This window comes from Manihot esculenta, chromosome 13, assembly GCF_001659605.2.
Source record: "Manihot esculenta cultivar AM560-2 chromosome 13, M.esculenta_v8, whole genome shotgun sequence".
In the NCBI taxonomy this organism is placed as follows: domain Eukaryota; kingdom Viridiplantae; phylum Streptophyta; class Magnoliopsida; order Malpighiales; family Euphorbiaceae; genus Manihot; species Manihot esculenta.
The window spans coordinates 8,921,326-8,944,523 of record NC_035173.2 but is presented as its reverse complement, the minus strand read 5'-3'; the positions used below and the strand labels follow the sequence as shown (position 1 = coordinate 8,944,523).

Genomic DNA, 23,198 nt, shown 5'->3' with positions numbered 1-23,198 from the left:
AATAAAAATTTAAAAATTTTATTTATTAATTTTAATTATTTAACATTAAAAAATATAAATTTATAAAATAACAAGCCCCCTCGGCTGCTGTTGTTTCGCCGCCCCTGCTGCTCCTCCTCCATCGCCGCTGCTCCTGTCTCGCCGCTGCTGCGACTCCTACATCGACTCCTCGCAGGTTTGTATCATGGTCTTATTTGGGTTCAGGTCGATGGGTTTTCTGTGGATGAGATTTGTGTGGCTTGTTTTCATTTTCTTGTTTGTTTTATTTGTGCGGATGAGATACTAAGATTCGAAACCTTGATATTTATGTTTATGTGTTATCCATGGATTTGGTTTTACGGGTGATTTCTTGGAAGTTCTTGCTGAAATATGAAATGTCAGATTGGTTGCGGTGGTTGGCGGGTGATTTGTGGGCTGCTCTTTGAATGTTGCCCTATAACAATGAATATGTGACTGTGGCTGAGAGTTGAATGGGTTTCTATTGCTTTGAAATTGCTGATTTGATCCGTGGTTGCGGTTTTATTGGCTTTTGAATATGCTGTTTCAATAATGATAAAATCTGTGATTTTCTTTTTTTTTCATCTGGTTTGCTGTAAATTTGTGATTTTTATATGTTGTATATTTTGTATGTGTTGATATTTGTTTTTGCTGATATGTCAACATTAGATGGCAATGAATTTGTAGGAAGTTGTAAACTGCTGCTTCTCAACAACCACAAATTTTGAAGCTTTTACGATAATGATTTGGTTTAACCATATGTTTTCCTTATACAATTTAAACTGAAAATTCTTAAGTAAATCTTTTAACATTATCTGTTTTCACGGAAAAAACAGCATAAAGAAACATAATAATTATCTTGTTCCTATGTTAAAGCCAGTTCCAGTTTAAATGCAGCTGTGTGTATTATAATATTATATACAAGTATATTCAAACGTTTAATATATCAACTTTAGATGCTTAACAAGAGATTAATACCCTCCATCCATCAGAACAAGATAATTCAACTGGGATTTGCATAAAATTCACGCAGCAGCTTGGAAGGAAGAAATCTAACATATGATAATAGTAACAAAGGGCTGATGTCCACATTACTATGGGTCATCTTCTCTTAGGTGAAAGCTACATAATTAAGCAAAGTATTAGTTGAAACTTTCAATAGTAGTGTTTCTGTTCCACATTAAATATTGAGAGTAATATGCATCCCATATGACATAAATCTGACATGAGCTCATGATGCCTAAATGCAATAATAGGAAAGAACTCATTCCCAAATACAATCAAGTGTCCTGAGATGAGTTGAATAGAGCACCTTTAAAACAAGAGGATATTTGCACTAGATTCTTCTGCATCAACAAACATTCCTCAAACAGATAAGAAGTTGCAGGGTTAATTAGCTCATAACAACAATACCAAACAATCATCTTGATATAACTGAATATTACCATGCTTGAAATCGATTCTGCTCAACTGGAATTAAGGAAAATATCTGCCCTTATGACACAGGTAAATATTCTGTTCTGGTATATATGATTTCTGTCACTTTGCTAAGTGGGTAAAAGAGCTGGCAACACTGACATTTTCCAAAGTAGTGCACTCTCTACTGATCATAAAAATAAATATTCTACAAGTTGCTCAACATAATTCTTCCGTAGACATTATGCTGTTGACATAACCTCTACTATACCAATAATCACTGCTTCAACACTGCTATTAAAGCTTTTCAACAGCCACACAAGAATTTAACAGATCTCGTCCACAAAGACGATGTCAAAGATAAGTTGCACTGCAGTGAAAATTTTTGACACTAGTAGTGATGGTAGAAATTAGGAAAGTTAATGATATTAGTTGAGACTGAGTAATGCTACTTAATTGATGGAAATTAAGTTAAACTATTAGCAAGGCAAGACATTAAGATTACAACATCTAATATATTATCAGAATTTTATTACAATAAATTATTAATATAAAATAAAAATTAAATAAATATTATTAATGAAAGGAAAAATTCCCACATCATGTGTGAGAAGAGAGGGAGGGGTTCTCCTTTCCTATAAAAAGAAGGTATAAGAGGGAGAGGAAATAAAGAGAGGATAGATTGCTTGGGAACCCATTATAATTAGAATGACTTTTTTAAAATAAATTAAAGTATTTTTTTTGTAATAAATTAAAGTGGAGCGATAGATCAGAATTGAGCGACCACAAATAAAATTTATCCTAAAAATATAAATAAGTTAAAACTGAGACAAACAACATTAATATAATTCCAAATGAATCATAATCCATCCAAGTTAATGAACATAATTGATTGGTGTCATTGGCCCCTTAGAACAAGTATTACATAGTGTTCGATTCAATTCTATGAACTAGAATTATGTGGAATTCAATTGAATTCTAGATAGAATTCATTTGAAATGAATTCCACTGTTCGGTTTGATATAACTTAAAATGCAGAATTCAATTAAATTTCATATAATATTTATTTGTTTTAATTACAGAATTGAAATTCATTTGCTCTCAATTCCTAAACTGCCTTTAAGTGTGTGTGTGTATATATATATATATAATTTTCAATTATAGAAAAAATCTTATAATAATTAACAAATAATAATGATGATGATGATAATAATAATAATAATAATTAACAAAATTGTAAACCCACTTAATAATATATTAATGAAATCAAAATAATTAACATGAGAGTCGATTTTAGAATTTTTTTAACTCAACAAAGAATTGATTTCAGCATCTACTATCATGTAGAAGAGTTTCTATTTCACTCATCCAATCCAAAAGAATTTGAAGGTCTAAAATAGGTGGCTGGTTCTTTAGTACTATCTATTACTTTTATTTAATATTTATAAAATAATATAAAAATTAAAAAAATAATTATTTATTAAAATATTTCTAATTATTAATATTTTTAATTATTTTTTAATGTTTAGTTATTTATTTAACTAGTGTAATAAATAATAATTAAAAGGAAAAAGTTGTACATTTTAGTCCACAAAATATTGTCATGCAAGTCTTATAGAACTCATTTCAAATTCTATCAAAACTTGAAGGAATTTTAGTTATGTCTAATTCCATGGAATTTCAATTCCTAAAATTGAATTCTAAATTTTATTTAAACCAAACATAAAATATGAAATTCAATTGAATTCTACAAAATTTTAGGAATTGGGATTGAACCAAACATAGTGCAAGAGAGACCAAAGGTGGTCCCATTTGTCATTTCATCCCTAACTTTTTTAAATCTCTACTAGTTTTTTCACAATTGATTCCATAGCTAAAGGCATCTCCAATATCCTCCTTTTGCTCTTTCTGCACTTTTCTCACTCTGAAACCCTAGTAAAGCTGCTATTAGTAGTTGCAATGACATTGTTTCTTCAAATGATAAATTTGTAAATTACTCTATTGAAATTATTGAATTTATATTAAGATCTACCAAAATTCTTAAAATACACTAAAGGATTCATGTGGTGACCTATTTAATATATAACTGACATAAAATTTATTTATCTTTTATTTGACCTCTATTTTCTTTTGATTAACAAAAAGTTTCTGTCTAATTGGATGGACCATTTGATTAATGAAGTTAAGCTTTAGGTATTAACTAATTGCTTTTTTAAAAAAATAAGAGGACCTACTAGTTAATGTTGTCAAACCTTAGAGACTAAATAATGATTTACTCATCTTAATTTTGATACTTTTATTTGATTTAAATGTAAATTTGAAAACTTCAGGGGGTAATTTGTCATTTGAAGAAACAGTGCTTCTATAACCACTGGAAGGACTAGCAGAAGGGTTTTGGAGTGTGGAAACATAGTGCAGAAGCAGCAGAAGGTTTCTGGAGACTTTTTTGGCTATGGAATCAATTGTGAAAAAATATCAGCAGAAATTCAGAAAGGTCAGTGAAGAAATGAACAGATGGGACCATGTTCAATCTCGCTTGCTTTCGCAATTCAGAAACGCTTGTTCCATTATTGAGAGGTTAACGGTATTATTTTTCTCCTAATCTCATCAATTTTCATTAGCTTTTTCTTTTTCTTGCTGGATTTTCGCCTACAAAGATAAAACAAAAGATGCAAACTTTGTTCCGCAAACTTTGTTCTCAGGTGATTCATGATTCTAAAAATTATGGGACTTTGAATAGTGTGCATGGAATAGTAAATGCAGTGTTGAGAAAGCAAATGGAGTCCTTAGAAACCATTTTGCTTTCCATGAATAAGACATTGTAAGTTTCTTGTACCCTTTTCATTCAATTATTGAGTACATGTTTTAATTTAGAATGACAAAATCAGGGAAGAGTTTCGTGGAATTGTTTTGTTTCTTGAGAAGATGCATCGAGATGGTAGGCAATTAGTTAAAGGGGGTTCTAGTCAGCTGTCAGCAAAACAGTTGCAGCAACGAATTGGTACTAAGCCATGTCTCACTGATTGCTTGGATGGGCTTATGATTCTTCATGAAATGCACCGCTCAGAGTATGACCATTTATACCTTTTCATCTGTATTTCTTGGGAGATCCAAACACAAGATTGAATTAGTTCATGAGCATTTTGCATGTGAATGAAATATATATATGTATATGTTTATGTATGCTGAATAATTTTGGAGGAATCATATTACTTCGAATTTAATGGCAATTTTAATTTTCTTTTAGGTACCTCCTTAAATCATCTGTTGTATCAGCACTTCCACTTCTTATCTTGAAACCCAGGTACACTAAACTCCATTTCTTTAATTTAAAATGGAAAAAAAAAATCATGTTTTCCTTTCTTTTTGCAATGTAAGATCATTTATCTAATTAGGAAATTTTCCAATTGTTTATGGGGTGGCTTAAGTTGAGCAATTATGATTGCCATGGTCTCTGATTTTTTTTTTTTTTACCTAAGATTTAATGTATATTGAACAACATTGCAGTTCTGGTGATCTTGCTGCACTCCAGCAACTCATGGTTGATCAACCTAATATCCCTAAAGAGGAAGGTAGATAGTAGATGATGAAGCATCAGAAGTTTATTTTAGTGTTTATAGATGCATGCTCCGTATTTGCATATATGTGCATTTTTATGTGCTTATCTATTTCAAATTTACATCTCTCTTGCCTCTTTCTTTCTTGGCTAATCAATTATCATTCTAGCTAATGCCAGCTGAATTGAATAAGATTTATGTTTGAGAAGCAAATATGGAATAGGAAATGGAACTTAGTGGACAAAATTGATATTTTGATAATTGTTCAAGGGATATTTTGTCACTGATATCTCTTAGCCCCCCGAAAAAACTTTTCTTTGACATGGAGATCGCTTTACATTATTATGCTTGCATTTTTAATGTTTTTAAGTTCCTATTCTCTTGAAATATCTTACAGTTTTGCTTGAAAAAATATTTGAAGCAAAAGATCTAAAAAAACTTATTATCTGTCGTTATTTTCAATTTATTGGGAGTCTGGAAGATTGTTTAATCAGTTCAATATAGATAATATAATATGACAAATGGTTTTGCGTTACAAAACTTGATCATGTTGGTTTTCTATTTGAAAACCCTAGATGGAACTTAGTGAGATTTTCCACTTAAATGGTTTTATTTAGTTGATTAGATGTTGTAATCTTAATGTCTTGCCTTACTAATAGTTTAAGTTAACCTCTATCATTTATTTAGTATCACTCGGTCTCAACTATTATCATTAATTTTGCTAATTTCTACCATCACTTCTTCCTCTTAACTAGTGTCAAAATTTTTCAACGCAGTGCAACTTATCTTTGACATCATCTTTGCCGATGAGATCTGTTAAATTCTTTTGTGGATGTTGACAAGCTTTAATAGCAGTGTGGAAGCAGAGATCTCATTGGTACAGTAGAGTTTATGTTAACAGCATGATGTCTTTGTGGAAGAATTATGTTGAGCACCTTGAAGAATCATTTTTTTCCCTGATCAATAGAGAGTAAACTACTTTGGAAAATGTCAGTGTTGCCAGCTCTTTTTACCCACTTAACAGAGTGACAGAAATCATATAGAACAGAATATTTACGTGTCACAAGGGCGAATAATTTTCCCTAGTTCCATTTGAGCAGAATCGAATTTCAACCATGGTAATATTCAGTTATATCAAGATGATTGTTTTGCATCGTTGTTATAAGCTAATTAACCCTGCAACTTCTTATCTGTTTAAGGAATGTTTGTTGATGCAGAAGGATTGATAGGCCTAGAGAATTCTAAAGGAATTTGTAACAAAAAGAAAAAAAAAAGTGCTGAGCGCATGTGATGACAGCTGGAAAGATGGAAAAGAATGCTATAAATTGAGGGAGAGATGAGGGGGGCATGACTTTAAATTGTATTTTCTTCTAGCTATTTTTCTAGCTTGGGATTTGTTAGTTTACTGCTGGGCTGGAGTGTGAGCCAGAGATTTGTATCTTGAATCCATTTGTGTTCTTTGAGTTTATGAATCAGAATTTTTTTTTCTTCTTATTATCATCTTTTTCTTCTCTGTTTAATTAGTTATTACTGTTTGGATTTCTTACTCCATCAATTGGTCTGATTTGCTCACAAATTCGCCAAACACTAGAATGGAATCTCGACTTGAGAAGATAAAGAGGAATCTTGCTTTACTCGATAATGGGTTCATAAACTTACTATTAGATTGTATTCAAATTCATTCCAAGCTCTTTGCCATTGAAAATCTCTTGACTGCCATCTCTCATGGGAATACCCTTATCGAAAGAGGAAGGGATAATCTGATTTCACAGGCCTTATTTTGCCCAGGGGCAGTTGAGACTATTCTATAGTATTGATCTAGGGGGTTGGATGTATTTTGCCCAGGAGCAGTTGAGACTATTCTATAGTATTGATCTAGGGGGTTGGATTATTCATATGGAGAAATATTTTGAAATTTGTGGTATCCATTATGACATAAAGCTTTAAAAGTTTTGTTCAGTTTGGAGTGACCTCTTCTTCAATGGTTGCTAGCAGTTCATCAACGGATTCCCAAAATATCTTGGGCACTGCATAAGGATGAATTGTTGACATCTTATGATAAAGATTTTTTCACCAACAGTCAAGGGCACCTAATGGCAAACCATGTATAGCATACACAGAGGTAAAATCCATTACAACGATGATTCATCATTCAACAACCATTTCACTGTTCTCAGATTTTTATACTCAAGGCTATATTTTCATCAAATTAAAAGAAGAGTTCAGATTTTTATCACTCATAGTTCCAACAGGAAGCTGGTCAATAGGAGGCATACTAGTAGAAAACAACTTTCGTGTCATTTCTCAGGTGATATAGTGAAGAAGAAGATGATGCAGAGTGATGGCTTAGGCCAAAGGTCTGGATATTTTCTAATGAGAAAGATTGTTCTTCTTGAGCTGCAAATGCCCTGTAGACATATGGGCCCACAACACACCAACCCATATCAATTGCAAAGACCACCACCAAAACCCCCACATATAAGCCACATAATATTTTTGAAACCTAATTTCCAAGCACCAGCAATATTTTCATCATCTTCCTTGACAATAATTGAGTTTTCCTCGTCCCAAAAATAAAACTCTCGACAATGATTCCTGTTAACTATTGACAGGAAGTTGGAAGTCCTGACTAAATAGCAATTAACAGAGTTCATCTATGCTTATTTCAACCAAATGCATTTGCTATCTATGCTCATTTCAACCAAATGCATTTGCCATTATTTTATATTGACAGGATTTCTCGATCAACGACAATGTTATTGAGGGAATTTTTTCCAGTGAAACTAATTATAATGATAAGAGACAACTGGGAGAGCTATAATAGTGTATATTATAATAGTGTATAGACGCTGATTGTACCTTTCAACGACTTTCGCCATTTTTCTTAAAAGATAATCACTAGAATAACACGCTTGTTAGTTGCATTTGAAACACTTCTCATGGTTTGGTTTAGCATAGGGATTGACGGCCTTTAACGTCTCTTTCTTCTTTCCTTCATTCATGGGATGCATTTCAGTAGCTTTATCGTCTTGAACATATTCTTTGGGTTTTCGGTTGTAACCATATCCTTGATTGGATCCACCATAATCATTTGTTTTAGCTTTAGCATCGATATTTGTTGTTTTGTAAGGATCAAAGCTTCTTTTTTTTTCTGCATCATCTCGGCTTTTAAGACTATATTTATAGCCTCAGATAAGGTTCTCAATATTTAAATACCAATTCTATCTCTTAAAGCTAGTTTTAATTCATTCAAGTACTTTGTAACTTGGTGCCCTTAGGATTCATGGGGTTGTTCCTATCGGCCGACCTTAGAAATTCCGTTATATAGTCATGCATCATTTGCCCTCTTTGTTGGCATCTTTGATATTGTTGAACAAGAATATACTTATAATCTGGAGGCAAGAACTCTTGTTCTAATAAATGTTTTATTTGGTACCATATTCACACCGACCCTTTTCCTTTACGTTCCCTCCTAGACTACAACCTTTCCTACCAAATAGAGACTCCACCCTTCAATCGATAAACCACGATGTTTACTTTTCTTTCTAGAGTTATTTTCATATAGTCAAAGAAACTTTCTACATCAATAACCCAGTTCATAAATTCTTCAATGTTAAAATTCCTATTGAACTTAGAATTAAAAATTTTGAGGTGAAAATATTTGTTATTCTATTCATCATTTCTACGAACACCTTCTCTTCCATATTCTCTTAGGCGTAGGTACCTGGAAAAATCATATGGTTTGAAGTTTGAAAATCATATTCTGCTTATAAACGTAGTGCCTATATGCAGGAATTCATCGGTTAATATGAGATCCATCATTGCTCAAGATGTTGCTCCAATTGTTGGAACGTGTCATCCCTTTGTTGAAGGGTTTTAACTCCCTAATCACCATCTTGGGAACAATTGTCATCGCCGCTAGTTGTCATCCTTGCTTTAATACCACTTGACGCAGTGTAGCTAATTAACACTTACGATAGAAATAATACTCTATAATTTAGGAAGACAATTCTTTTCAAAATAGGAAGAAACTAATCCTAACTAATATATGATTTAGAAAATAGCTTCCTAAATAAAATAAAAAAAAAAGACTCTTAAAACTAAAATAGAAGTAGAAAAGTTTAAATAAGAATTCCAAAAAACATAGAAATCTCAAGTAATATAATAAAAAATAACATTGTCCTATTAAAATAGGAGATAACTACTCCCCATTCTCTATATCAAAAATTTAGTATAATATTTTGATGTGAACTTTTCGAAATAATGTAATTTTATTATGAAATCATGTAATTATTAAATTATAAATTCAAAATACCTATATTTATCATAATTATTTTTGTATAATTTTTTATCGATGAAGAATCTTGTAATTTGAAATTTTGTTTTCTTTTTTCATTTATTATATGTTTTAAGATAAATTACATTTTAGTCTCTATAACGTAATTAATAAATTAATCTTTATATTTTAAGATTTGAATAATTAAATTCTTGAATTTTATCTCCGTTCAATTTGATGGTCTTTCTTTTAAAATTATCGTTAGTAAAATAAAAAAATGACCATGATAGTCTTTATTAACTTAATAAATCTTCAAAAAAATCTCTGCCGCTTTCACACGGTAAGCATGCATTACCTAATAGGAAATATAGCATCTCTTATTTCGCTTCTCCTTCTCCCCGCTCATTAAATTCACCACCATTAGAATTCTCAATGCCACCGAATTGAATCCCCACAACCTCATTCGCGAACCAACCAACTAGTAGGGTAAGATAGATTGGTTGATGCGCGGCTCCAAGAATCTATACAAAATCAGGATTGTGCGCGTTGATGCAAGCCATAGCAGAAGTATTTGAAGTAATCTATACAAAATCAGCATCTCCAAAAATCTATATTACCTTTTTTTTTGGTTGATGCGCGGCTCCAAAAATCTATGCAAAATCAGGATGAGGAACATTGTTGGTAATGGAATGAATAGTAAGGAAAAGGGGAAGAAATTTTTCAATTTATGAAATAGAACATAGTGACAACCTCCTCACCAAGGATCTTAACAAGGATAATCTTAATACTAATAAGAATACCTAGAAACATAGTATCACCTCATCTGATGATGATTTCTGAACGAAACTACATGTGAAGCAGAGTTATCAAAGGATCAGTGGAATAAATTTGTGCCTTTACCGGTAAATAAGCAGTGATACCTGTGCTATTAATTAGCAGCAAACTCCAAAAATCGTACTTAAGAAAATTCAAGTTTGGCTAAAGGGAAGTTTAAACATTATCTTACATGAGCCAAAGCTTCAACTGAGGAAGATTTAAAGATACAGAGCCTTGAAAATCTTTTATTTAATTAAAAATTGAGAATACAAGGAGTGAAATTTTAGATTTTTAAAATAGAATTTGTAGAGGGAGAACAAAGTTAACTGGGAAACTAGTCGTGAAACGTGATTTTTATACTTTCTGCTTGTCTTTGTTTAGTTGCTTGTATTTCTCTGTTTGACTGTGGTGCCTTTGCTTGTTTAGCTGCTACTGGCTCGGTTAGATTTGTCTGCTAATTTGATTTGGGGGCTTTTTGCAAAATTAGGGGTGGGAGAAAACTTATTTGTGAATTTAGGGTTGGAGATAAATTATTTATGAATTTGGGGTTGGACTGCCACGTGGCAGTCAAAAAGAAAACTTGTCGCCTGTTTAACAGGCGCCAGGCATTATTTTTTTTTGTTTTTAAGAATGGCCTAGCGCCACTTGCCATTCTTTTCTTTTTTTTATTTTTTTTATAAAATTATAAAATAATATTATTATATAATTAAAAATTACTCATATTATTTAACAATAATATTATATATTATTTAAAATATTATAATTATATTAATTAATTAATATATGAGTGTATAAATATTTAAAATTATAAAAATTAAATTTATTTTTATTAGACTGCTATTATGCAGTCGTACAGAATAATATTAATATCCTAATATTTTAGAGAATTATGAAATATACGATTTTAAGTGGCGCCAGGCCATTATTTATTTTATTTATTTTTTATTTATTAAAATATTATAATTATATTAATTAATTAATATATGAGTGTATAAATATTTAAAATTATAAAAATTAAATTTATTTTTATTGAATTGCTATTATCCAGTCGTACATAATAATATTAATGTCCTAATATTTTAGAGAGTTATGAAATATATTATTATATAATTTGATAACTGCCGGACTTTTCTCACTCTAAGGGAAATTAAACCCGAAAAAGTGAAATAGGTCTAAGGTCTCAGAAACCCACTTTATTTAGCCGGTCCAGCATATTCGGTCCTGATCCAGACACGGGACAGATCGAGTTGCCTGCGAGTCTGGATCCAGCACGAGGAGTCCAGCCTTGTGATGTGACTTGAAGAATCGCAGCTCTGCTCGCATGCGCGCTGAAGAAATTAAATAACCGTCTGACGTGAAAAGAGTCTGGACATTTCCGTACTAACGATCTAAGTAGTTTCGGTTGTAATTAAATAATATTAGATATTTTTATAATAATAAATTTTTTTATAATTTTAATATATTAATATTGAATAAATTTTATTATTAATTTTTAAATAAAAAATTACTATAATTTATAATTTCATAATTATAAAATTAATATTATACTGCGATTCGATATATAAAAACAATTCAATTATAATTAAATATATAAAAATAATTTAATAATATTATATATATTTATTTAATGATAAATTTTTTTATTATTTTAATAAATTAATACAATAATATTATTATTAAATAATATCAGTAATTTTTTAATTATATAATAATATTATTTTATAATTTTATAAAAAAATAAAAAATAAATAAAAAAATAAAGAATGGTCTGGCGCCACTCTAAGTGGCGCCAGGCCATTCTTAAAAAAAAAATAATGCCTGGCGCCATTTAAAATGGCGCCAGGCCCTGACGCCTGTTAAATAAGCGGCAGGTTTTCTTTTTGGCTGCCACCGGGCAGTCCAACCCCAAATCCGCAAATAATTTATCTTCAACCCTAAATCTACAAATAAATTTTCTCCCGCCCCTAATTTTGCAAAAAGCCCTTGATTTGGTTTTGTCCTCAATTTGGTTTAGTTTTGTCTTGATCTTGTTGGGTTTTGCTTTTTAGTCCTAAGCTGTTGATAGTTATGTGTAGTCCTCTTCTGTAATTTTGCGCATTAGACCTTTGAAAATTTGATTTCATTGCATGATAAAAAAAGTTAATAATTATTAAATAAAATATTTAATAATTTCCAATATTTATTATCAGTTTTTTAAAATATATATTATGAATAGTTTTATATAAAAATATATATTGCTAAAAAGTTTGATATAAATTTTAATATAAATATTTTTTTTAACAAGTGTGTTGAAATATTATTTGAAATTTATTAATTGATTTTTATATTTTTAAAAATATATTAAAATATTTTTGATATTTTAAAAATTATTAATCAATTTTTACATTAATTTTAATTAATAAGTATTTAAAAAAATTAAAATATTTTTAATATGAAAGAATTTAGTAATTTTTTATAAATATAATGAACTGATTAATATTTTTTTTTAAATTATAAAAATTATATATTAAAATATAAAATTAATAAAAAATTAATTAGTAAAATTTTTAAAATATTAATAATATTTTAAAATAATATAAAATTAATAAAAAATAATCAAGTAAATTTTTTAAAATATTATAGAATATTTTTAAAATTAAACTACTGATTAATTAATGAGTTTCGTACAAGATTGACACTAAATAGTAATTTTCGCCTTCCTAGATCACCCATATAACAAACTTGCAATTCCTATACGGATACGTCGTAAGGGCTTGGAGTTGGGGCTTGGGTTCGGCGGAGTCTACAGTTGAGGAGAGGCGAGAGGAAGAAGAAGAAGAAGAAGAAAAAGAAGAAAATGGCGGAGTCAGTGGCGGTGTGGCTCATCACCATATTCGCCATCTTGACCTTCACAGTTGTTTCGGCCGTGGAAGACAAGTGCGCTGCATGTTATGCGGTTGCTGTATGTCTCATCCCCATCACTTCGGTCTCACATTTTTACTTAGAATTTACATTGCACCATTTACCTGATCTCAACTTCAGATCTCTCATTTCGATGATCTCGAATTTTTAGTTAATATCAAATGGAGCATCTGCGCCAGATAATTTGATCTTAATTGCAATATTAGTGCTTGCAATTTATTATTAGTTTAGTAATAAATGTCATCTGATTGTGATGGCAAATGAATTGCAGGATGAGTTGGAGCTAGGGCTTTCAAATGTAAGGGTTTTGTTGTTCTCTCTCTTTTATTTTTTATTTTTTGGCTTTTTTTCTGGGAATTTGTGATGATTTGGCAGTTTGCATAAAGGAAAAACCTAGGAATCATCTGGATATGAGAAATCGATTGAATTCTAAAGGTCAACGGGAAGGAAAGGTAATCGATTACAGGTATTGCTTCAATATCTCCCTTTCAGCTGCTGCAGGAGGAAAAAGAAAAATGAGTAAATTAGACCAATTTTGTGAGTAGAAATGTTTATTTCCAGTGGGTATCTGGAATATTTAGTGGAGATTTCAATGCTGGAAGGGGATGAAATGCATGGTATTGGATCAGGAACTAAGCTTTTGATTTAGAATGGGAGCTTAAAAACAGGGACTGGACTCGGTAACAACAATTAGATCAGCAAATGGCTTTAGACTGGCAAATTCTGTTCATTTGACATTTTCACTTGTATCGGAAAATAGAACTAGGGTTTGTGTTGATATGAACTAAATATACTCAGGAGTATACATTTTGCTTTCAATTTTAGATATTTATATATATGTGACCTTTAAAATTACTACTGTTTATTTAAACGTTATGGATGTTCTTTATATTATCTCTTGTTAAATAAATTATTTCCTACTTTGTATAATTTCTGTGAAAATATCTAATTTTGTAATTGTGCGAATGCTTCAAATTTTCAAATAGAGTCAGTGAGCTGAGAGTTGTCGAACTCATGGATGGACTTTGTGAGAAGATGCAAGATTACACTCTTCAAAAGGTATTTTTCAGTTTGGATTTGGTTTCTCACTTCATATTTGAGGCAGGGCATGTTTCAAAAATTTTTGCTTTGCCACTGTTTCTTTTGACAATCCTGATGACCTGTTTTGTGGGGTTTCTATGAATGAAGTGTTAAGAAAAATAAACATGGGAGGGGGAATGAGCAAAAAGTATTTGTGGGATAGGAGTTCTCACTGCCAATGTGGCAGTGAGAGAGTAACAGGCTACAACAATTTTTTTTCATTTTTTATTAAAAATAATAGTTTATTGCTGGTCAAATCAACTGCAGGCTACTCGTCTGATAGAGATTCTCTGCTAAACGAAATGGGCGCCTGCTTGTGGAGCAAGATGTCATCTGGTAGAGATTCTCTGTTAGACGAGACTGCCCATCATGGTAAAGATTCTTTGCCATGACGAGACTTCTCATCTAGCAGAGGATATTTGCCAGACAAGTAACCTACCGCTGACCAGCGGCAAGCTATTTTTTTTTTAATTAAAAATGAAAAAAAAAAAGTTGTTGCCACACTTCTGAAGTGTGGAGGTCACTCTCACTGTTGACATGGCAGTGAGAACCCCTATCCTACAAATACTTTTTGTGCACCACCCCCTCACAATTGTTTTTTCTTAACACTTAATTCATAAAAACCCTGATAAAAGTAGACATATTCTGTAGAAATTTTTGTGACATTGTTATCAATATGCAACTTATTTTTTTCTGCAGATGGATTCTACTAGAAGCTTGTGGGTGAAAGTGGATAATTGGGATAATCTTACAGCGAGTATGTACTTTCTTTTTGTTTTCTTTTTGACATGCAGTATGTACTTTCTTGTAATAGATGCACTTAACCTTCTTTTGCTTTAGTTTGTATGCTTTAAGCGGTGAAAAAATTTGTGCGAGCAGTCATTTTCTTCCTCTTATTGGTGTTGATATTTACTTTGAATAAATTATACTTTTCTGTTCGTTTTTCATGTACTCCCAAAACGGTAAACTGATGATGGGCTATTCACCTAGAGAATTTATTTGTTTCCATGTTAACGAGAGGTTTAATTCTGGATGTTTATTGCAGTATTTTTATTAAAACCATTTTGTTTTTTGTCAATAGACATTTTGTCTAATTTCCATGTTAATGACATGCTGCAATATGATTCTAGATGTTTATTGCAGCGATTAATTATCTTTGTTTTTATTTATATTTTTTTGTCAATAGATAAGCAAGAGGCTCGAGCATATTCAAATGAAATAACATCTTATTGTGGAAGGTGAGCTGTCAAATGGTTTCACTAATTCTCCTCCTTTAAGTTATTGTTTGATTTTTTAAATGGCTTCTGTTCCAAGGTTGTCAAAGCCAATGAGATCATAGTTTACTAAGTTTAACCCATGTGTTTAAAATGGGACAGGTTACTGGAGGAAACTGAAGATGAGGTGATTAGTCTAAATCCTGATTAGCCATTTCTAGATTCAAAGGCCTCTTTTGTTTGTGGAGAAGCTAACAATAGAGTGATACTGATGTTGAATGATATTGCAGTTGGCAGAATTGATAAAGAAAGGATCCGTGAAAGTAGGAGGTGTGAGTAAAGTTCTTTGTCAGGACTTGACCAAGCATTGCACCCATTCAAGGTAATATTGAATCTGAATTTTGAATTCATTTTCACTTAACAAATAGTAAATTGGTTGGCCAAATGTATACTTACACACTAGTATTTTATTATTTTTACCTATCAAACACTTTAACTTTAATTGTAACATAATAAACACTTTTAGAGAAGTTTGTTTTCTCTTGCCAAAAAAATCACGTATATGTGTGTGCACCAATTAGAAGCTATGAAATTCTAATTCATCCTTTTCATTTTATATTGTTTGTTTATAGATTTTTTTTTTTCACTAAGAACAGATGTTTATAGATTGTTATTTATAACAAAATTGTGGTTCTGTCATAAGCAACCGGGTTTAATAGTCTTGTCATATAAGAGTTATGGCTTATTGATCAAAACGTAAGATGAGTTTTTATTTATTTATGTATTTATATTTTTTTGGGTGCAGAAATGAGTCAAATGGGGATGATGATGAAGTACCAGATGGAGAACTCTGAGTCTGTGGTTTTATAGAGATTATTTAAGGCCATTAACTAGTAGTGGAAAATTTTCCAGATTAAAAATGGCACTTTTGGATTTTTTGAATTTTCAAGCTTCTAATTACAGAAGACAAATTATATGAAGTCCAATCTAGCAGTAACAGTTCTCTTAAGCATAGTTTTGTCTCAGTATTTATCCAAATATTAAACCTTCTTTACATGTACGACAAGAGAGTTGCTGGAAATGTGAGCCAACTGCTCTATAGTTACTCTAATTTCCCATGATAAGGCATGTCTAGGATCCTGAAGAGTATTATACAAAATTTGTGGATTTGTTTCACATGCTATGTGTGAGAGTCCATGGGATGTTGTCAACCTGAGTCCCTCTAAGAATGCTCTCACCTCTTGAAAGGATTGATAAACACTCACCTCTCTTTTAAGGATTGACAAACACTAAATATGCTTAGTAATAGCATGAATTAGATTTTTACAAAAATTAATAATGATTAAAGTAACAGTCGTAGGTGACAATCAATTCTTTTAACGCCGCATCACAATCAATCGCAAAAGAGTCTTGAGGCTATGAATGTCTTACATCACCCAATGTTTGGGGAAGAAAGAACAGAAACACCACTTAATGGTAACAGTAAAAAATTATAAAAAATCAAAAGAAATGTAGGATGAAGCAATTAAAGGATCAGGAGATATTTTATTAAAAATATATGATTTCATTTTTATCAAATATTCTATAAAATAAGCGTTTCAAAAGTTAAAACTACATAACTATATTAATTGTGCAATGAAAGAATACGTTTTAAAGTCTTAAATTTAGACTCCCAAATCGAACACATAGAATTTTATTAATAATCTCTTCTCACCCATAATGCATGAACGAGAAAAGAAAAAATAGTTTTAATATGACTTAAAGCAACCAAACACTTTTTTATATTTCTAAATGATATATGTAAGGTAGAAAAAGATAGTTGATCAAACAACGCTCGAGTTTGAGTGTTGTGCATAATAAATTTATAACCGGAATGCATATTATAATTATTGTTTTTCATCAAATTGACGTATCTGAAACACCTAAAAATATGATTAGGATAAATAAAATAGTAATAACTCTAATCAAGAGCATTATGATCAATCAAATTAAATAGCCTATTGAGATTAATCGATATTGTAGTGTTCGATTCAAAATAATATTTTCCAATTAAAATCTTTAATTACCATATCAAATATGAGTAATTCTATCATCACTAATGCTTATATGCACTCCCTAATGCAATATGTTCTGTCTTGCTAGCATACTCTATTAAATTCATGAATTATTCAGCTTATATTCAACCTCCCAAATTGAAGTTTGAGAAAAATATATATTTTTAACACGAGCCTATAAACTGGATAAATTATCAACAAGTCTGCAGCACTATTTCCAAACAAGTCAAATCGAAGAACAGTAAGTATTTAAACCCTAAACCACCTAGACTTTGAAACAAATTTTGTTTCAATACGTGACAACTTTGGTGTTGCCAACTCTGAGCAAATATCTGTATTTTCTTTTCTAATTGCTTTTGGTCAAGCATTTCGGCTTTGTTGACTGAACCGTCCAATGCTATTTTGCTTTCTTTCTCCACGGCAGGTGTAACCTTATCTGTCCCCGTGGGCATGTGCATCCCTCTGTCTCCAGCAGGTATAACCTAAAGCCTTTATATTTAATCTGGAACAATTGGGCTACTGTTACCTATGTTGACTGATGTCAACTGGTCTGAGAATCGAGAATTTTTTTAATTTTTAATTTTTTCCTAGTAACTCATTACGAGGAAAATGGAATAGTTAATGGAGAAAATTAGAAATATGATAGAATAGATCTTTAAAATTGTAGAAGATAATTATTATTTAAAAATAAAAAATGATAAAAACTCATTAATACTTTGTAGTTTAAAAATTAAATAATAATATATCAAATAAAAGGATGAAGAAACATATTTGACATTTGGTATGTCATTTTAATGACATTTGAGTGTGTTACACAATCACTAAGCAACTGTAATCAATCACTAAGCTGAAAATGAAATGAAAATTCACACTTACGCAAACAAACATAACATAAAAACTATTATTGCTGTAATCAATTTATTTCAATGAAAGACAAATAGCAAAGAACAACCAACTAATGAGCAATGGAAGAGCATACCCTCTCAGTTTTCTTTTCTTGAAATTATGTACAAAGGATAAACGAAAAATGAGAGATTTCTCATTGAAATGGTACAACATAAATGACCTCAGATGTACAGGGTTTTGAAACTAAAAAGAATCACATTCTATGCTATGTTTATTTCCTGAAAAAGGACATCAGCCTAGGAGAGAAGAAAAATTGTACATACCAATTCTAGACCAGGAACTACATTTGTACACACGTCTCTAGATCATCCCATCGTTTCATGAGTTGCTGTTCAGCATACCCTTGAGCAAATTCAGAGCTTCTGTTGATATGCTTCTTCGAACTCGAAATTGTGGGATCTCTATTCGAGGTGGTGGGTCTGGTGTGAAACAAATCACTATAACTGTTACATTATCACATGTGTTGCGCTTTAGAGCCTCCCTGACCAACTCTCTTGAGCATCTTTCAGCGTCATTATGGAGCATTAGTTCCTTCCTTGCAATTGTCACTGCACACTGGCTGCTCATCACATCCCATAGGCCATCACAACCCAGGATCAAAAACTCATCCTCCTCAGTTAGATTTGTCTCCTGCAATTCTGGCTCTGCACTTAAAGGGCATGCAGAACCCTTGGGCCCCTTCATGTGCCAGTCTCCCAGGGCACGCGCAACAGATAATTGGCCATTAAGGTAGCCATCATATATCACTCCACCAAGTTTCTCAATTCTCAGTCTTTCAGATGTGCAATTAGGTTTGTGGTCTTTGGACATCTCAATTGCTCTTCCTCGCCTCCCCAGTACTGCTCGACAATCTCCAGCATTGGCAATTATCAAGGTCCTGTAAAACATTTCAGAGACAAGCCAATCATGCAACAATAGATATCGAGTGAAAAGCAACCAAGGATGAAATCCCAAACAGCCAAAATATCTAGTTGTTTTATATGTCTAGGAACCAGGAAAAAGGTGTACACTTGTCATATTTCTGTGATTAATGTAATTTAAGAAAGATATACTAATGTTGGTTTTCCAGAAAAAGATGGTGCAACAGAACAAAATACCAAAACAGCCTGTTTTTATCTCCATGTTGAACTGGCCCCATTCTTGATCTAAACTCAACTCGCATACATAAATGGCAGTGTCTCCTACTGATCCTAGGCTTACTCTAATATAAATATTTCAGACAGAACTTTTATCAGATGCATCACTATCTCCATGCTACCATTCATTGTAATCTTCTGGTCTCACTTTTGTTCTCATTCTTTGTTTCTTAATCCTTCTTTATTAAGGTTGTAATCATACAGCTCCACCAATGTTCATTTGCTGGATGCTTGGACACTTACGATCTACCCCGTGAAAGGAATTTGGCAACAATATTCACCAGGACAATAATAAATTTCAAGTCAAGATTTAAAATTAAAACCAACTGAGAGGCAAACTTACCTTCCAAAGAAAAGGGCAGTTAGTGCAGTGGTGCCAGAGGAGATATCAAGTTCACTATCATCTGCAAATGCATAATCAGCTTTCACAAAAGCACTCGTGATTGCCTTTTCCATGCAAATTGGAAAATGAGAATCCTCAGTAATGAACCTGAGAATGTTATTTCTAACAAAAGATGCTGCATCAGTACCTCCATGCCCATCAAATACCTGTACACATGAATCAATAAGTACCATTAGTGAATGTAGCCAGCTAAGGCAACAAAACTTTCACTTCCCCAAAGTAACAACTTCATCAAATGCTGTATGAACTGTAATTTGTCCCGATTCGATTACTTTTGATCAAAGAAACCATCCATCTATATGTTCTCGTGATTAACTACGAAGCTTAGTAAATCCAGAAGTTGGATGGTAAGAAAATGACAAACTCACCCCATAGAAGGCCCCAGGAGTTGGGAGGTTGGATATTGCACCTAAATGTTCAATAAGATCATCTATGCAGACATGTTCATCCTCCATATACTGTTTAGGCCCTCCTTCAGCACAGCTCCCTGATCGGAACACTGGTAGAAAATTTGATTTTTCATCAGAAGGTGTCTTGTCGACAACAACACCCACATCCATTGCCTGAAGAATATCGAGGTAAATAGTTAATCAAAGGAATTGTCTCAAGATTAACTTTCTAAATATATGATCAGTAAAACATTCAGCATTTAAATCAAACGTTGAGGACTCGGACACAGACCCACTACTACAGTTCCACTTCCCAAGGAAAAAGAGCAGAAAAAGAGCAAAAACAAAACAAACATACCAGATCAGCGGCATCCATCATCCTCATAGTACTCATACTATGCTGCATAACGGAGAGGTTCAATGGAGGTTTCCCATTAGCAGTTTGCTTCAGATTATCTAAATTCTCGGAGTTCGGATTTCCCATAGATGATACATTGTCCTTACTATAACTCCCTTCTAATACAGTAAACGGAGATGAAAAATCCATACCAGCTGCCATATCCACTTCCAAGTCATAAATCAAGTGTTTCTGCGAATCCCTTTAAAGCAAACAACTTCAACTTTACACTCAAATCCTCTGACCTATTAAAATATGCTAAAACATAAGCTTCACAAGTGAGCCAAATGGCGAATTACGCACTTCAAGCTACGAATTCCCTAAGATATCAGACAACAATGCAAAGGATAATCAGGAAACAAACTCAAAGACCCAATTCGCAAATCTTCAACTAGTTGTAGATCACAGAATCATGCTCAATTCTTCAAAATTTCCAAGAAAATTTACTAAATTAAAATTCAGTGACACAACGCGATATCCATCGATTAACCCGAGATAGAATTTCGGAAATGCTACAAGAAATTAGCAAAAACACATGGAAAGAAACAAGGGGGCACAATATGCAAAGATTTGGAAAAACAAAGGAGCGTATAAACAAAGAAAAGCAAAGAGAATTCTCACAGAGGGAGATGATGTTGATTCCTTATTCCTCTTTCTATGTCAGATCATCGGAAAACCCTAAAGAGAGACCACTGAGAGAGGAGAGAGAGAGTCAAAAGTAGTTCAAAAGAAAGGAGAAAAATGGCAACTTGTTCGCTTCGGGTTGGCTACCGGCGATTCCAGGTAATCCGGTGGATCTTTTAGCTGTCGCGCTTAAGAGAGCCTACCGACACGTGGTATGATATGGTTGGTGGATGGTGCGGTTGACCGGATGGTACCCCAGTGAGTCCCAGCCGTTGGATTTCTTAACAGCTGCTGAAAGGACGGTGCAAGTGGCTTTCCTTTTATGGGAGGTTAGGTTCGGTTAACGGCCGTTGAAGCTTCGAAGGGAGAACACCCTTGGATTCACGCAGTACACGTGTCGTCGTTCTGTTGGTGGGAACTTGAAAATTCGGCTAAATGGTTATTGTTACAGGTTTAATAAGGAAATAATGCAATTTTTTACCATGCAAAAACCTTTTTAAATCTGTAAATTAACTAAATATTAACTTAAGCCCTTATCAATTTTTTATTTATTTATATTTTTTAAAATTTAAAAATGATAAAAATAAATTAAATAATTATTAAATATAGATCAAATTAGTATAAAATTAATCACGTGTATATCACATGATCAATAGAAGTTAAATTGATGCTTGTTTCTGTTAATATAAATGTGCTCAAAATCTTCAATCAGTACTCTAATGGTATTCGATGGTCTTTGACTGGTTGTTGTTATTTTTTTTTCTTCAATTATTTAATTGTTTCAATTAATTTTTTTAAATTTTGTATGGTAAAGCAACCAAATGATTGTTTAGAGTTTTTAATTTATTTATTTATTAGTTGTTGAATTTAAAATTATTATCAAAATTTATTGTACAATGAAGAATACTTCTTCATTTTTTGCCTAATTGAATATTTTTTGAAATATTTGTTTTTTAATTATAAAATGGATATTATTAAATTTGAATGGTTTAGATGAACATAAAATTTGGGACGAATTTTGCTTGTAGAAATTGTTCCGTATCAAGTTGAGGTTGGTTTAAGGAAAGAGAAAATGTATTTGTTTGTTTCATCCATTAATATATATTAATGAGTTAAGTCGTGGTTGAACTCGAGAAAAATTTAATTGGTTTTTACTCAATTTTTCAATGAGTTAAATTTAAAATTAATTTTTAAATTTTTTTAATAAATGAGTTAAATTTATTCGAATTCATGAACAAACTCGTGGACATACTTGTAAATAGACTCGTAAATATATTTATAAATAAATTTGTCTACAGTCTCGTTAAGCAAGTTTATATTAATATTATAAAGAAAATATATTTTCTAAAATTTAGTTTTACATAGTTTAGTTACACTCTTAAAACTTGTAAATATTCATATTATTAAGACTTAAGGGTTCGTGATCTAATTTGTATATATATTTATTTAACTAAAGTTATTTAATTTTAAACTAAAAAATATTATACATATAAATAAATTGAACTTTTGTAAACTATTTGAAACTAAACTTTATAAAAATTTGATTCATCTAAATTTGATAAAAGTTTAATTCATCTAAATTTATTTGCTAAATGAGTCCGTTTGAACTTATTAATACTCGACTCGAGTTCGAAATAAGTAAAATTTAAATTCAACTCAAGTTTTAAAAAATTTTAATAAACTAAATTTAAATTCTTCAAAACTCAGTTCGAGTCGATCTATTTACGTGTAGATCTAGAGTTTTCCTTTTAGATTGGACTTAGCAGTGACCTTAAGATTATGATAATTGTGCTTTTTTCTTTTTCTTTTCCTGGACTTAGATGAGCCTTTGTTTATGTAATCTTGTACCAATTTGTTGGATTGAGCTTGAAATGCAATTAAATTGGGTTGGAAAAAAAATTAACAAATTTGGTTTCAAGAACATAAAATAAATCATCAATTAATTAATCAAAATTTATAATTTACTTATAATATTTTATGAATTTATTATGACAACAACTAGCCCTCATTTTTAAACTAGCTGAATGGCTAT

At 31.5% G+C, this 23,198-nt stretch overlaps 3 protein-coding genes across 7 annotated transcripts; 2 read left to right on the top strand and 1 right to left on the bottom strand.

Annotated features, from left to right (window-relative positions):
- Positions 1-46: 46 nt before the first annotated feature.
- Positions 47-6,464, top strand: LOC110629911 (uncharacterized protein At5g43822). 2 transcript variants are annotated; one of them, XM_021777121.2, is made up of 8 exons: positions 47-175; positions 3,744-3,997; positions 4,116-4,234; positions 4,302-4,481; positions 4,661-4,717; positions 4,921-4,985; positions 5,747-6,088; positions 6,188-6,464. In XM_021777121.2, exons 2-7 carry the CDS (start codon positions 3,866-3,868, stop codon positions 5,788-5,790), a joined length of 597 nt encoding a protein of 198 aa, XP_021632813.1. In that variant the 5' UTR covers positions 47-175; positions 3,744-3,865; the 3' UTR covers positions 5,791-6,088; positions 6,188-6,464. The 2 variants fall into 2 exon arrangements, with proteins under 2 accessions (XP_021632813.1, XP_021632814.1); XM_021777122.2 differs by having other exon boundaries at positions 6,170-6,464.
- Positions 6,465-12,776: 6,312 nt separating this feature from the next.
- On the top strand, positions 12,777-16,353 carry LOC110629375 (protein canopy-1). The gene is made up of 9 exons (XM_043949879.1): positions 12,777-13,003; positions 13,235-13,261; positions 13,350-13,429; positions 13,950-14,022; positions 14,743-14,800; positions 15,230-15,281; positions 15,420-15,444; positions 15,548-15,639; positions 16,063-16,353. The coding sequence occupies exons 1-9, from the start codon at positions 12,899-12,901 to the stop codon at positions 16,109-16,111; spliced, it is 561 nt and encodes a 186-aa protein (XP_043805814.1). The 5' UTR covers positions 12,777-12,898; the 3' UTR covers positions 16,112-16,353.
- A 1,845-nt stretch (positions 16,354-18,198) lies between these two features.
- Positions 18,199-21,309, bottom strand: LOC110630491 (probable protein phosphatase 2C 27). Of its 4 annotated transcripts, none has more exons than XM_021778009.2 (5): positions 21,164-21,309; positions 20,504-20,862; positions 20,125-20,319; positions 19,697-19,902; positions 18,199-19,094 (listed from the first exon to the last, which is right to left on the bottom strand). In XM_021778009.2, exons 2-5 carry the CDS (start codon positions 20,702-20,704, stop codon positions 18,536-18,538), a joined length of 1,161 nt encoding a protein of 386 aa, XP_021633701.1. In that variant the 5' UTR covers positions 20,705-20,862; positions 21,164-21,309; the 3' UTR covers positions 18,199-18,535. The 4 variants fall into 4 exon arrangements, with proteins under 4 accessions (XP_021633701.1, XP_021633700.1, XP_021633703.1 ...); XM_021778008.2 differs by having other exon boundaries at positions 20,504-20,787; XM_021778011.2 differs by having other exon boundaries at positions 20,504-20,744.
- Between the last annotated feature and the right edge of the window lie 1,889 nt (positions 21,310-23,198).

What these genes read in the sequence shown, in the direction of transcription:
- LOC110629375 (XM_043949879.1), top strand. Translation starts at nt 12,899, where the DNA reads ATGGCGGAGTCAGTGGCGGTGTGGCTCATCACCATATTCGCCATCTTG. An exon ending in AAGATTACACTCTTCAAAAG is followed by an intron (nt 14,023 to 14,742) that starts GTATTTTTCAGT and finishes TTTTTTCTGCAG; the next exon opens with ATGGATTCTACTAGAAGCTT. An exon ending in AAGCATTGCACCCATTCAAG is followed by an intron (nt 15,640 to 16,062) that starts GTAATATTGAAT and finishes TTTTGGGTGCAG; the next exon opens with AAATGAGTCAAATGGGGATG.
- LOC110630491 (XM_021778009.2), bottom strand. Translation starts at nt 20,704, where the DNA reads ATGGCAGCTGGTATGGATTTTTCATCTCCGTTTACTGTATTAGAAGGG. An exon ending in CTCCTGGGGCCTTCTATGGG is followed by an intron (nt 19,903 to 20,124) that starts GTGAGTTTGTCA and finishes TCATGTGTACAG; the next exon opens with GTATTTGATGGGCATGGAGG. An exon ending in ACTGCCCTTTTCTTTGGAAG is followed by an intron (nt 19,095 to 19,696) that starts GTAAGTTTGCCT and finishes AATGTTTTACAG; the next exon opens with GACCTTGATAATTGCCAATG.
- LOC110629911 (XM_021777121.2), top strand. Translation starts at nt 3,866, where the DNA reads ATGGAATCAATTGTGAAAAAATATCAGCAGAAATTCAGAAAGGTCAGT. An exon ending in CTTTCCATGAATAAGACATT is followed by an intron (nt 4,235 to 4,301) that starts GTAAGTTTCTTG and finishes TGACAAAATCAG; the next exon opens with GGAAGAGTTTCGTGGAATTG. An exon ending in TAATATCCCTAAAGAGGAAG is followed by an intron (nt 4,986 to 5,746) that starts GTAGATAGTAGA and finishes TTTTCAACGCAG; the next exon opens with TGCAACTTATCTTTGACATC.